The 15,879-nt window shown below is 41.1% G+C and overlaps 1 protein-coding gene across 1 annotated transcript in view; it reads right to left on the minus strand.

Annotated features, from left to right (window-relative positions):
- rassf5 (Ras association domain family member 5) overlaps nt 1-15,507 on the minus strand; it is a 67,483-nt gene extending 51,976 nt beyond the window's left edge. The window contains exon 1 of the mRNA XM_033966551.2: nt 14,848-15,507. Coding sequence (XP_033822442.2) covers nt 14,848-15,379 — 532 coding nt within the window. The 5' untranslated portion in view covers nt 15,380-15,507. The remainder of the gene's footprint in view (nt 1-14,847) is intronic.
- Nucleotides 15,508-15,879: the final 372 nt, after the last annotated feature.

Below are 15,879 nucleotides of genomic sequence, written 5' to 3' on the forward strand. Positions count from 1 at the left end.
CCGAACGACAGTCCGACTCATTCAGGACAGTATCCCAGGTGTGTGAGAGTAAAAAAGCCCCCTCGTCCCGGTTTAAAGTCTGTCTGGTATGAAAACAAACTAAACCTTGGTCTGGAAAAAGAATGTATTAAAATAAGTTATCGAAAGACCAGATGAACCTCACTGGACTCTACTACTCTACCCTCTAACGTTTCTGAAGAGTCAGGCCTTTTTTCTTTACGCGAGCGGTTTACACTGACGTCACACACCTCCTCCGTCCTTTACCTTTCCCTCTTCCTCCTGCTCTTCTTTCCCTCAGCTCCAAGGGCGTCCTAAATATAGCTCTGAGCCATAGTCCCACAGTTTACACACATGCAAAGTCAGTGCAGTCAATGTACAGGCCCTGCACTGCATGTCAAACAGATAGATCATGACCCTCTGAGGCTCCCATACACTATTGATATTGTGGCCTGCTGTATCAGTTTCATTAAACAAAGTTGTGGAGGTACTACAATACTCGGGGTTATTTGCAGAAAAGATACTTGTTTGTGAAATAAAACTGACAAATCACTGTTTTGAGTCTATTTCACAATCAGATTGTGCAGTTAAAGTTTTAACCAGTGGTGGAATGTAATGAAGTAAAAGTAGTACTGCACTTAAGCAAAGCACAGATACTTTAAATTTATAGATAAGTAAATTTTAATGTGGATACTTTTTACTTTACTACATTTGAGAGCAGTATCTGTACTTTCTACTCCACTACATTTTTGAACTGGACTGAAAAGTACCACTATTTTTTATTATTGTCTGAGATCTGCTGAAAAGTATGAGGTTTATTTTTAACATATTCAGAATTTGAGCAAAAAAATATATATAAAAAATAAAAAAATGTGAGGAAAAAACTGATTCAATTGTTTCTGTTGAACAAAATTCAGCACAAATCTATATCAAAATCACTACATTTGAAGCTTTATAAGACCTCAAAATCTGTATGAAATAGGTACTTTAACATTTTTACTTAAGTTGACTTTTTCATGTGATACTTTTACTTTGGTTTAGTATCTGTACTTTAACTTGAGTAACAAAACTGAACACTTCTATGCTGTCATACTTCTACATGCTGAGTTTTGAAGGGAGGAGGGACCCCGTTCTCCTCAGCTCCACCGCAGCAAATGGAGCCTTCACTTTAATAAATAAATAAATAAAAATACAAAATCTCCTCTTTGAAGTGTCACTTATCCCTGGGAAATGGCAATGGGAACAAGAAGGAACTAAAACTGGGAGGGGAAAAAAAGTTTAAAGAAGAAAAATGAAATGAAAATGAAAAATGAAAGCACATGACTGACATATGACCACAAACAAGGCACTCTCAGTTGGTTGTGATTCCAGCTCCCACATATGAATGCTGTTGTTGTGTCCTTGGGCAAGACACTTAACGCACCTCGATCCCCGTGTCTGTGTACACTGGTGTATGAACGTGTGTGTGTGTGTGTGTGTGAATGTGTGTGTGGTTCCTTGCTTTGAGTGACTTGAAGGTGGAAATGTGACCGTTTGACAAAGATTTAAACTGAACTGGCAGTGGGGACATGTAGTTCTGTCCAAAAAGGAACTAAAACAAAAAAGGGTTTAAAGAAGAAAAACAAAATGAAAATGAAAACTGAAACAACTGACTGATATATGACCACAAACGAGACATTCTCACCATCTCACAATAAACATGACACAAATATAAATGCCATTCATGTTATAATGTTGTTTCCGCGTCACAAACAGACCTGGAGTTGTGTTTTGAGTTATTCTTTCAAACTGAAAACACTCTGTTCCACTTTGTGATGTCATGTGGTGATACAGGAAGTGCTCCACTGTGTTTTTAAACTCCATACACCTTCACTAGAATCATTTGGATGATTTCAGACCTGGAATTATTGTCAATCTCCACGTCTCTGCTGAACGAAAGGTAAAAAAGGTAAAACACTACCACTTCATGACATCACAAGGTGGAACAGAGCATTTGGAGCTGTGGAGATATAGACAGACTAATAATGAAGTGTTACTCAAACGTGTGAATGAAACAAAACACAACTCCAGGTGTGTTTTTGAGGCGGTAACAGCATTATAACATGACTTTAAGCTCAGAAGAATATAGTTTGCATAATATAGGACCTTTAACTGAACAAATGAGGATTTTCATTCAGTTCAATGCCCAAAATGCTCACAGGGCTTAACACAATATTTTAGCAGCAGACATCAATAAAAATGTGTTTAAACAAGTTCTAGAAAATAAATAAAATTATCTGTAATGGCATTAACTAACTTCGAATTATGTGGACTTAGTTTTCTACATTTTAGTCTGACGTTTTAGATGAAAAAATGTATAAATTGGCTGAGGGAGTTATACTGGGCAACACTAAAACTTACTAAAAAATCACTATTTTCCATTTCTGTTCCTTCTGCGATTTCACCTTTGGAAAAACCTGGATGTGGATTTGCCAATACAAGACTTCAACTGTGAGGATGAGGATAATAAAACATAACTTCAGAATGTGAGTAAAGGAAAAACAATAAAAGTTGCTCCCGGGAGTTTTAAAGAATGCTCCGGGACGCTGGGAGCACACAGGCGGTCACAGATGGAGAAGATTCCTTGTGTTAGTTCATAAAGTTTTTCATTTGTGTTGCTGTAAATCAAATATGAGCTTAAGTCATGGGGAAAGTCAATAGTACAGAGTGTAGTGTGTGCAGTGTGTTTGGTCTACGGGACGTTCACCTCTGTGTAAACAAAGGATCAGACGTGTCATGTTCCACTGGGTCGAGTCTGTGCAAACGAAAACGTAAAGTAACTAGATGTAACTGTATTTTGATTTTAAATGTTATAAACGGGGCCTATCCGTGTGCCCGGATATGAGGTAAACATGTTCAAATCATATATAGCTTTTACTCTGTTTTCTCTTTTTTTTTCATAAATGTATTTATTTATTTAACGCAAGACAAACATTAAATAAATAAATACATATACAGTAGTGACAAGTGGTGGTAAGACATACAAGACAGAACAAGACGTAACATGGTTTGTAGACCTAACAGCTATTTACAGTTGTATGTGACAAGTCTGTGTGTGTGTGTGTGTGTGTGTGTGTGGGTGGGGGTGTGTGTGTGTGTGCATGTGTGTGATATGTCCATGATTTTGGAGAGGGATAAGGTGGAGACGGCAGAGGAGAGCTAGTACAAGTAATCTATAAGTGAGAAAGGAGGGTACTAAATAGATGACAAAAAAATAAAAATAAAATAAAACAAAATATAATAATAATAATAATAATAATAATAATAATAATAATAATAATAATAATGAATCGGGTGTTGTGGTAACCGTTCTAACGCTGGTTTATTCTTAATCACAAAAACATTGGACAGGATGGACTTGTTTATTTTATAATTTTGTGTTTTGGTTCCCAAGACGATCATCCAATCAGAAAGCAGAATGAGCCGCACATGAGTCTGTCATTTGTGTTGCCAGTTTCTAAGTTGGTTTAAACCTAAAATGCGTCTCTCTGATCTGCATGGTCACTACTTAAACTCCAGCACCTGCAGACGATCATGACTCAGTGCTAGTGCAGCCTCTGTAGATCAGTTAGTGAATTCTGGAGGTTCTGAGCTTTCACGTGAGAAATGACCGGTGATACTGAAAAAACTGTGTATGTGTCTATCTGCAGGTTTAGACACAGGCAGGTTCAGTTGTGGCTGTAGTGTCTTTTTTAAAACAGTAAGAGCAAAGGATACATACAGCTCCTTTAATCACAAATAGGGTTTTCAGTGTTATTTCATTGTACTTTACTAAAATAAATAAAACGAATCAGGTCAAACCATGTGCTTTCACCGAGGAGCTGTCGCAGACATTGATTAAAAAGCCCCAAATCACTGACAATTAGAAATGACTGAAATAGTATCGATGGTGCACATGTGAACAACTCAAAAAATAAAACTGTTTTAGAATGGACTTGATCTGTATCAGAATTATAACACCATTATTATTTTGAGTTCAAATCATAGACTATATATATAAATGGACATAGCTAACCTGCTAGCCGCTATGATCCAAATAGGGAAATGAGCCTGAGCGTGATTCTGCCTCCGTCAACTCTTGCTCCAATTGACTTTCTATTGAAAACCTGTGTCCTCTCTCTCTGTAACTGCCGCAGTGATGCTCATCATTTTGGTCTTAAATGTTCGTATTAACCCGCTCTACGTGATCCTGGGGTTGTTATTTCACCATTGTGTCAGTAAATCAATATATGAAAATTAATAACAGATAATTACAGATAATTCAGGCACCTTCTTTATTTCCCTGAGGTTGCTCTGCCATCGTTAGCAACACTGTCAATCAAACCTGTTGCTAAGCTCTCACTTCCTGCAATAGAGCCTTCACATCAACATGTCGTCATAGCAACCAAGTGTCACAAACAAAAGCAATAACGTTAACAACAACAACAACAACAAAAAAACAGAAGAACAACAAAAGATGCCAACTCTGAACCAAACACAGAATATTAGATCATGGCAGAAGTGAAACTGAGTAACACTATTATGCAAAACTAGTAAGACTAAGGACTTTATATGGACCAAACTAAAAACCAGTGAAGATGATTAACCTCGTTGGAGCTCTTAAAAGTGCGATGACAGAGCAGAGTACATATAAACACGGGAGCATGGCAACGCAGTGAGGTTTAATCTGCGCAGTTCTGTCTGGAGCTCTGTAATCCACATCTCTGCTGCTTCATGTTTTAATCCACAAGCTCACGACAGGATTACAGGCTCACGACACCTCCTCCTCTTTAAAGACATGTTTATTTACCCTCTACATGGCAAAATGGCAAATGGTAAGTGTCTTGCCCAAGGACACAACGACCGTATTCATCTGTGGGAGGGGGATTCGAACTGCCACCTTTAAATCACAGTGGGCAAACACACTGACATTTTATTTTATTTTGTATTATTTCAATCTGCTAGTTCGCAATCTAATACGAAAAAAAAAGGGAAAAATATTATTATTATTGTTCTTACTACAAATAAAAACTCGCAGTTACTCAACAAGAAGTAAAAGTATTAGAAAAAGTACAATTCCGTCGCAAGGTTGAGACATTCTAGCCCCCACGACGTATTACAGGCTATCGGCTGAACAAATAACAAATCAGACAAACATCAATGCATCTTTAAAAAAGCACTAAACCCCCAAACTCCGCCCACAAACACATTTCAAATATAGCTGCTAAACCTGGGGAGAGTGAGGGCGGAGGAGGGGCGGAGTCTGGAGAAATAAACAACAGTGTGATTGGTCTAACAGGTATCCACACTTCAAACACTCAGACAGAAACACCTGGACAGTCCTGTGTGATGTCACCAACTACTTGAAATTGCAGTGACCACAGGAGGCAGCACACACTCAGTTTTTTGTTTTTTGTTGTCTTTTTTAACCACATAGCTGCAAATATACCAAGTTTGCGTTCAAATTGGCAATAAAATCACTATAAACAGTAGCCTGCAGATGGAAAATAGTTTGAGCTAAATCTGGAGTAAAGTGTCACTTCTTTTATGAGATTAATGCGTTTGCACATGGTCTCTGATAAAATAAAGCAATAAACTAAACTAAACTAGACAGAGCTATTAAAAACAAAGTTGATTTAGTGTTCAGTTCCACTTTAAATATGGACTGGAGCAGTGAAGCCTCCGCAGAGAAAATTATCTGGTTTTAGCAACACACAATGAACTTATGCAATACTGTATAGACTAGATCGTTTTTAATCTGTTTGAATGGAATTTTGCAAAGTCCCATTAAAATCAATACATCTTAACGTGAAAAATCAAAGACAAAATCATCATTGATACTGTTTTATTGATTTATTTTCATTTGTGATGTAGATGCAGTTTGTCACGTGTAAAAGAGCAGAACTTTACATAAGGCCCTGAGCGTCCGTCATGTCATAGAGAGGGAGAAGAAGAGAGGGAAGGGGGGGAAGGAGGGAGAGAACGAGAGAGAGAGAGAGAGAGAGAGAAAGGGAGAGAGGGTAAGACTGAAGAAAGATGATTTATGATAAAACAGGGTCCTGCACAGAGAGGTCATAGGTCGCCCTCGCCTCAGGTCTGTGAGGTCATAAATAAGAAACACAATTTAAAGTAAAGATGCACAAAGGATTTGGACAAACACGAGGCAGACTGAGCGACTGCAGTGAGGAGGGAGAGCGGAAGAGAAGAGAGAGGGAGAGAGAGAGGAGGGAGAGGAGAGAGAGAGAGAGAAGAGGGAGAGGAGGGGGGGGAGGGGGGGAGAGAGGAAGGAGAGAGAGAGAGAGAAGAGGGAGAGGAGGGGGGGAGAGAGAGGAAGGAGAGAGAGAGAGAGGAGGGAGAGAGGAGAGAGAGAGGAGAGAGAGAAAGAGAAATAGAGAGAGGAGGAAGAGACAGAGGAGGGAGAGAGAGGGGACAAAGAGAGAGAGAGGGAGAGGAGGGAGAGACAGAGAGGAGGGAGAGAGAGAGAGGAGGGAGAGAGAGGAGAGAGAGAGGAGGGAGAGAAAGGGAAATAGACAGAGGAGGAAGAGACAGAGGAGGGAGAGAGACAGGGGAGAAAGAGAGAGAGAGGGAGAGGAGGGAGAGACAGAGAGGAGAGAGTAATAGAGGGGGGGAGGGGGGGCGTGAAGTGCATGTAGTTAAACGCGGCTTTACACATTATACAGTGTCTACTGCTGAAGAGAGAACAACAGATGAATACATAATTTTCTTTTTATTGCCCTACATGTATATATGTAACTGTGATTTGTGACATCATCAGCCTGTCCAGTGACTGCAGGTGGAAAATACCCTTGATAAACCTGGCACATTTAATTTTCTTTTTTATCCCTCTTGTTCCTGAAGTTGCTGTGGGCGCCGTCATCATCTTTGGGGTTGTATTATTTTGCGTGGAGCTGCCGAGCTTAACAGTAAATCAGTTCTATGGGGACAGAGCCGTTCAAAGCCTCCAGAGAATCAGTGCGGTGTTGACTGGTTAGTCACATGAACATAGTACAAAACAACATAAATAAACCTACTTTACAACATATTTTAGTGGCAAAACTTTTCCCAAATGTTCCACTGAAATGAATAGGATTCCCTCTTAACCGGAAGTGTCACCATAAAGAAGGCAAAAGTAAGATCATGTTTTAATGGTTGTTTTTTGCTAAATGGTCACATTCATACACGAGTGTGCACAGATACTGGGGGTGAGTTGGGTTAAGTGTCTTGCCAAAGGACACAACGACAGTATTCATGTGTGGGAGCTGAAATTCCACCGCCAACTGCTCTACCAATGATGTTTTTGTCAAGAGCGGGATTTGCAATACTATAATAAAGCCATAAAGCCATAGCAACGGGGCCATACCTATAAAGTCATACCCAAAGAGTCGTACCCAAAGAGTCGTACCCATAGAGCCGTACCCAAAGAGTCATACCCAAAGAGTCGTACCCAAAGAGTCGTACCCATAGGGCCGTACCCATAGGGCCATACCCATAGGGCCGTACCCAGGCTGCCTGCATGAGACAAAAGCCTAAAATAATGCATGTTTATAGTTAGCCTGAGCGCTGTGTCCTGCTCTGTCATTTACTGGGGAAGAATGTAAGTGTGTGTGCTGCTGCTGCTATTTCAGACACTTTGGGGTTTGCTTTAAAAAACTGCCTTCGTGCTTCTCTCCCCCAAACAGAGACTTTCATGTTTTCAGACGAGTGCACGGACTGAGATGAGTCATTTGAAATCAGTTATTGTAAAGTGGTGTAAAGCATCTGACACACAGGGACAGTTCAGAACATGTTTGTATAGCTCTAAACTACAGGTTTAGCAGCTTTTACGCAGAATAAGACAGGAGATTTTGTTCTTTGTGGAGAAAATCATGAATCTTGGTGAAAAAACAGCCTTTGTCATTTTCTAATCACGTCCATTCAAACGGCGATGAACCTGTCGCCCTGTCGTAAAGTGGCCCTTGCGTTTCACCTGCTGATGACCGTGAGCCTGTGAGAATTGTGCCGCAGTCATCGTACTTCTTGCCTGATTAAACATCTGCTGAGAACACAGTAAACCAGAGCCACAACTGCAGTACTCCTACCACAGACAGTATTTGGTGTGTGTACTCCACTGTGCCAGAGTGTTGGTTTTAGCTGTTGGTTTGTCATTAAAAGGCAAATTTTACACTATTTTCTGGTCTATGTTATAATGTTTCCTCATCACAAACACACAGAAAATGATATTATGTGTAATGTCATCCACTACAATTTTGATTTCATTATTATAATTCTTGCAAAAACTGGGTCCTATGATATGGTCCTAAAAGATCTGACTTGAGTGTTCAACAGTTCAAACAGACCAATCCATCACTTCAATACACCTCTATCAATCCTGAATTTTAACTTTTCTCTCCTCCTCTCCCTCTCTCCTCTCATCTTCCTCCTCCCCTCTCTCCTCCTCTCCCTCTTTTCTCATCTTCTTCTTTGCCTCCTTGTATCTTTTCTCTCCTCCACACCTCCCTCCCTCCTTCCTCACCTCCTTCCTTTCCTTCTTTTACCTGTTCTCTGCTTCTTTCCCTTTCTCCTCATCTCCCTTCCTCCTCCTTCCTCCTTTCTCATCTCCTTTACCTCCTTTTAACTTTTCTCTCCTCTCTCTCCTTCCCTCACCTCCCTTCCTCATCTCCTTCTTTTCCTTCTTTTATCTTTTCTCTGCTCCTCTCCCCCTCTCCTCTCCTTCCCTCTCACCTCCCTTCCTCCTCTTCCTCCTTTCTCGTCTCCTTCTTTTCCTCCTTTTGTCTTTTCTCTCCTCCTCTCTCCCTCTCCTCCCCTTCCTCCTCCCCTCCTTTCTCATCTCCTACTTTGTCTCATCTAATCTCTTCTCTCCTCTCTCTCCTTCCCCCTCACCTCCCTATCTCCCTATCTCGTGTCTTCCTTTGTCTCCTTTTATCTTTCCTCCCTTCCGCTCCACTTCCCTCTTGCCCTCTTCCTCCTGTCTCTCTCTTGCTCCTGTCTCTCTCCTCCGTCCCTCCCCTCCTTTCCCTCTCTCCTTATCTCCTCTCCTCTATAGTCTGGTCTCAGTGACAGAGTGGTGCTGACAAAGAGCCAGCTCAGCAGCTCTCACTGCAGCAGGAGCCACTGCAGTTTACAGCACTTCTGTTTCACATCACAGCATCTGAGACCAGGACAGGACCAGGACAGGACCAAGACAGGACCAGGACAGGACCAGGACAGGACCGGGACAGGACCAGGACTAAGTGTCTTGCCCAAGGACACAACGACAGCTGGAATCTCACCATCAACCTGTGGGCCTGTGGATCCGACTCTACCATCTGTGCTACTGTCTCCCCAGAAACAGAAATCTTATCCCACAGTTTTTGGCTAGTTCTTGTAGACTACACTACTACTACTACTACTACTACTACTACTACTACTACTACTACTACCACTACTTGTACTGTCCTACATTTGTTCCATATAAAAGACCAGACATTGTACTTATTTTGAGAATGAGATGACTATAAATGAAGAATAATAATAATAGTCTTTCTAGTTCCCAAAAAGTAAGTTTAGACCTGGTTCTGACCTGGTTTAGACCTGGTTTAGTCGTGGTTTAGACCTGATTTAGATCTTGTTCTGACCTGGTTCTGACCTGGCTTAGACCTGGTTTAGACCTAGTTTAGACCTGGTTTAGACCTAGTTTAGACCTAGTTTAGACCTAGTTTAGACCTGGTTTAGACCTGGTTTAGACCTGGTTTAGACCTGGTTTAGTCGTGGTTTAGACCTGATTTAGATCTTGTTCTGACCTGGTTCTGACCTGGCTTAGACCTGGTTTAGACCTAGTTTAGACCTGGTTTAGACCTAGTTTAGACCTGGTTTAGACCTAGTTTAGACCTAGTTTAGACCTGGTTTAGACCTGGTTTAGACCTGGTTTAGACCTGGTTTAGTCGTGGTTTAGACCTGATTTAGATCTTGTTCTGACCTGGTTCTGACCTGATTCAGATCTGGTTTCGACCTCTTGGTTTGACTGGGTGTATGTCTTAGCACTACCGTGACCTCAGACTTATGTCATCATTTCTAGGTGATGTCATTGTTCAGTTTGTCTTTGTTTAGTCCAGGTTTAGTCCAGATCTAGACCTAAGTAAACACTGACTGTGACAGCTCTGCAGAGGGTCAAACCTCAAGTAATAAAAGCGATAAAAAGACATGGGGAGTACAAACAGAACAGTTAAAGGTCCATATTACACTATTTTCTGATCTGTGTTCTAATGTTGTTTCCTCATCACAAACAGACCTGGAGTTGTGTTTTGTTTCATTCACTCATGTTTAACACACAAACCTGTATATTTAGACTGAGATCTTCTTAAACAGAAAACACTCTGTTCCACCTTGTGATGTCATCATGCGATAACACAGGAAGTGCTCCACAGTGTTTTTAAACTCCATACACCTTCATTACAATGGAAGACATGGACTTCATAGAGACACAGGGAGGGCATCTGACACAAAAGGGACATTTCAGAACATGTTTGTACAGATCGTGGAATTTCCAAGCTCTACTGAAAAGGTCAAAGGTAGATGTTAACTTGAAAACTACCCCTACATGACATCACAAGGTGGAACAGAGCATTTGGAAATTTGGAGATGTAATAGACTAATAATAAAGAGTTACTCAAACATGTGTGGATGGAAAACACAACTGCAGGTGTGTTTTTGAGGAGGTAACAGCGTTATAACATGACTTAAAGCTCACGAGAGTCAATTTTGTGTAATACAGACCAAAACAAGTACAAATATTACAAAAGCCGCTGTTATACTGTGCTCTAGATGTGGTTTGGTTTGGTTAGCATCATGACGTGAGACTTAGCTCATCTGCATCTGTAGCGCAGGTGTGAATGACATCATCAACAGCAGCAGCAGCAGCAGCGTGGGCTAAAACAGCAGCAAAAACTCAAACCAATAGATCTAATGCAGCCTCCATTATGAGACCAGAGTGAATGTACTTTCTATCAGAGCTGTTTATCTCTATGCATATTTAAACACCAGCTTTTAGGAGTGTTTTCAGATGTGCCAGCTGATACACGCCGATAAACGCTGTAAATCCTGTTGTTCCTCTTTGCATTTGAGAGAGGTACAAATCAGAAAACAAAACCAGAGACAAATTCAACCCACAATATCGAAACAGGAGGGTATATAATGTATAGGAGGTAAAGGAGGAAGTCATTTGGTAAGTTTTGAAGTGCCATAATTTCCTCCACAAACAACGAAATATCCTGTCTTATATAGTTTAGATCTGTACAAACATGTTCTGAAATGTCCCTGTGTGTCAGATGCCCTCCCTGTGTCTCCATGGGGTCTTATTCTGTGTAAAAACTGCTAACCCTGTAGTTCAAATCTGTACAAACATGTTAAAATGTGATTACTGTATTTAAAATGTGAACTTTGAACAGAATCATATTTCAAATTAAAACATAAATCACAAAGAAGGCAAAATACCGTATTTTCCGGACTATAAGTCACTCTGGAGTATAAGTCGCACCAGCCAAAAATGCATAATAAGTAAGAAAAAAACATATATAAGTCGCACTGGACTATAAGACGCATTTTTGGGGAAATTTATTTTACAGAATTCAAGACCAAGAATAAGACATTTTATTTTTAAAGGCAAGTGAGAATAATAAAAATAAAATAGAGAACAACAGGCTGAATATCAGTACAGCACGATAACAACACATTTATATTTATTCAGCGACATGAAGCATAGACAGAACTGAACACGTGTCTGGTTTAACGTAAAATATTAACAGATAATCAGATAACTAAAGTATAAAAAACAAGCTAACAATTTTACTCTGGATCTCACTCCAAATCACTAAATCCACTGAATTCTTCATCCTTTTATTTGTATATTTTTATTTGCTCACATTATGAACTTTATTAAAATAAACCCTTAGACTTTTCTGCAGTAAATATATATAAATATATACTTAAGCACAGTACTTTACTACTTTTACTTCGTTTCCTCCATGCATTACAGAGGAGCATCAGAGCGTAACTCACAAAGGGCACAAGATGGCGCGTGTCCTTTTGGCCTAATCAACCTTCGCTGGTGGATTAGTGGGTGTTTTCAATCCATGGGGGAAATCACAGTACTTTTCAACATTTCTTTTAGTTATGTCAGGCTTTTTTTTTACTTCAAAATCCTCAATACGACCAAATCACAGCATTTACAAACAGAACGTGGACATGGACGTGGAACATAAAGCAGCACAGACTTCCCATGTTATTGTCTGTTCTGCAAAAATGACACTAGTGAACGTTTTGGTTTCTTTTTCAGAGAGTTTTTCCCAGAACACGTCAGAAAGTTAAATTATCCAGTTAAGTTTTGTTTCCATGTGTGGATATGCTGACTCAACTGGGATTTTTTTGTTTTGAAATGTTTCCGAGAATTGGTTGAAAATAAAGAATCTATAGTAAACTAACACAGGGAGAACATGCAGATTCCACACAGAAAAGCCCCAGCATAATCCGGGAATCAGCCCTGGGACCTTATTGTTCTAAGTATTTGACTGCAGACCCCCAGCTATCTCCATACAATACACTAGAAGACCCCACGGAGACACAGGGAGGGCATCTGACACACAGGGAGGGAATCTGACACACAGGGGCATTTCAGAACATGTTTGTACAGATCTAAACTACAGGATTTAACAGTTTTTATGCAGAATAAGCCCCAGGGAAACATTGGAAGGGCATCTGACACACAAGGGCGTTTCAGAACATGTTTGTACAGAGCTATTATATAAGTGTAGCAGCTTTTTATGCAGAATAAACCCCATGGAGACACACGGAGGGCATCTGACACACAGGGGCATTTCATAAACATGTTTGTACAGAGCTAATCTTTAGGTGTAGCAGCTTTTTATGCAGAATAAGCCCCCAGGGAAACATAGGGAGGGCATCTGACACACAGGGGAGGGAATCTGGCATTAGAGGGATCTGGCATCTGATGCACAGGGACATTTCAGAACATGTCTGTATATATCTAAACAACAGGGTTAGCAGTTTTTTATGCAGAATAAGCCCCATGGAGACACGGGGAGGGCATCTGTCATACAAGAAGGGCACCTGACACACAGGGGAGGGCATCTGACACACAGGGACATTTCAGAACATGTTTGTACAGATCTAAACTACAGGGTTAACTTTTTTTTTTATGCTGAATAAGCCCCATGGAGACACAGGGAGGGCATCCACATAGAAAGGGCATCTGGCACACAGGGGCATTTCAGAACACATTTGTACAGATCTAAACTACAGACTTAGCAGTTTTTACACAAAATAAGACAGGAGGTTTTGTTGGGTGTGGAGGAAATGATGGTACTTCAAAAACTGCAGACTTTGCGCTTTGCTAATTGTGTCTGTTCAAAACTGTGATTTCAATTGTGATGAATGTTGCAGCCCTAATAAAAAGTACATTTTCATTTGCCCCGCACCACCATTCCACCCTTGAAAAACCACTATCCAAAGGGCAGGACAACCAGATCACGCTACACGCCGATGGGAACAAGTCTGCAAGGACAAGATATTGCATTTTCCAGAGAGTACTTGAATGTCACACAGCAAACAGCATTATTATCAAAGCCCCCAGACATCAATAGACCCAATATGCATGTCCTTATTAAGTTATGTAAATGAGCAGACGGGGGAACAGCACTGAAACAATCATAATAAGATAATGGAGGGATTGGTTCCACTCACATGAAGAAGAATTCAGTTTGAAAATAAAGAGGATGTTGTTATCCAATTAGAACATACTACAGCAAGGTTGCAAATGTACTTTATGCTAAAAACAACTAACTGGACTAAAGGTAGGCTGAGTAATATAAACAATACATATCTTAAAAGGCTCATGTTACACTGTTCTAATGTTTCCTCATCACAAACAGACCTGGAGTTGTGTTTTGTTTCATTCACACATGTTTAATACACAACTCCTGCATATTTAGGCTGAGTTCTTCTCTCAAACTGAAAAAAACACTCTGTTCCACCTTGTGATGTCATCAAGTGGTGATACAGGAAGCGCTTTACAGTGTTTTTAAACTCCACACACCTTCACTAGAATCAATTGGATGATTTCAGCCCTGGAATTGTGAATTTCTACTGAACTAAGATAAAAAATGGTAGCTGTTAACTTGAAAACTACCACTTTGTGACATCACAAGGTGGAACAAAGTATTTTGAGTTTTGGAGATATTACAGACTAATAATAAAATGTTACTCAAACATGTGTGAATGAAACAAAACACGACTCCAGATATGTTTTTGATGAAGTACCACGATTATAACGCCACTTAAAGCTCACAACATTTTCCGTAATATAGAACTTTAATCATCCTCCATCATATGTCCTTAGCTTAAAGGTGCACTATGTAGCTTTTCTGGTAGAGATGAAGATGTTATTACTTTGCCTGTAATGCTCCTCAGTATTGCATAAGACTTGTATATCTCACTGATTACAAGTGTTTTTAGTGCTCAAAACGTACACAATTTACACAGTGAGCGGAGTCAGCGTCTCCTCTCCACAGATCTAACTCATAACATGGCCTGGTGGCGTCTCCATGGAAACTGTGGGACTTTCCAGGCAAAACAAGAAGATGAAGCAGGTGTGAATCTTTAAAACTTTTACTGTAATTCTGAATGACCTATAGTCCCACACTGTATTCTATCATATATCATATTTAGTTCTTTTATCAAAATGTTCCAGAGTTGCTATGTGACACATTTCTACTCACTATTTGAGGCTATGTTTTTACTTTCACTATGAAGCAGCCTAAAAAAAAAAAAAAAACAACTTACTTCTACACTTGAGCGCCTGCGTCTTGACTTGGCAGTTGCACGCGTCGCACCAGTCTTGTCTCACGGCTTTGGCTTCGAACCGATGCCCCTCTCCCCGCTCCGTCTTTACCCGGGGATCCCCCACCGTGCCCCGGGGAGGAGAAGGGAATATCGCCCAAGCTTGTCTCCGGTGCGTCTCCGTGCGCGCCAGCTTCACCACTCCAGTCTTCCCCTGCGTAAGCCTCTCCAAAAGCGGCATACAGCTCCCAGCGTCGTCCCCGTGCCCATTTACAGACACTTTATCCGGGGAGGGTTTTCTACAAGCTCCCCTGGTGGTGTTGTTGTTGGTGTTGGTGGTGGTATGTCCATTGGTTACTACTTCTACGGATTTAGCGTTTTGCAAGTCATGAACACCACCGGAGCCGATTCGCCGTGCGCTTTCCTCAAGTCTATCCGGCGTCCTGCATCCCTCACACGGCATCACTCCCCCGTTCACTCCCGCTGGTTGTGATTTGGCACCGCTGTCGCCCACCGAGCTCCGTCTGAAAACCATCTTCTCCCACGACGTCTTCCGCGGGAGAATGGTTTTCTTAACGCCGAAATGAAGCTGCGGTTCCTGGGTTAAACCGTGAGGAGGGCCCGGGTGCTGCTGCTGCTGTTGCCGCTGCTGCTGCTGTCCCACCACGCGCACAGCCGAAGCCATTGTCATCGTGCGTAAAAATGCGTGGAGAAAGAAAACGAGAGCGGACTGGAGAGGAGTGCGTGCTGTGTTTGTGTTTAGGCTGTGTGCGCCCTCGTGGAGAAGTGGGAGTGACGCATCTGACGCAGAGACTGTTAAAACATGTGGGCGCGTGGGTAAAGCAACACGAGCGCGCGCCTTAATCCTCCCCGTGGCTGCGGATTTGTGCACACTTCAAAGACAGCATGTTACTGCAGTAAATAAGTCGTAAATAAACAGTTAAAACAAGACCGCACGGACCGCATTTCTACAGTAAAACATTATTAGGCTTTTCAAAAAATCTCAGCCAAATCTATTTAAAAACACAAACTAAC

The sequence above is a fragment of the Periophthalmus magnuspinnatus genome, chromosome 5 (genome assembly GCF_009829125.3).
Source record: "Periophthalmus magnuspinnatus isolate fPerMag1 chromosome 5, fPerMag1.2.pri, whole genome shotgun sequence".
NCBI classification, from domain to species: Eukaryota; Metazoa; Chordata; class Actinopteri; order Gobiiformes; family Gobiidae; genus Periophthalmus; species Periophthalmus magnuspinnatus.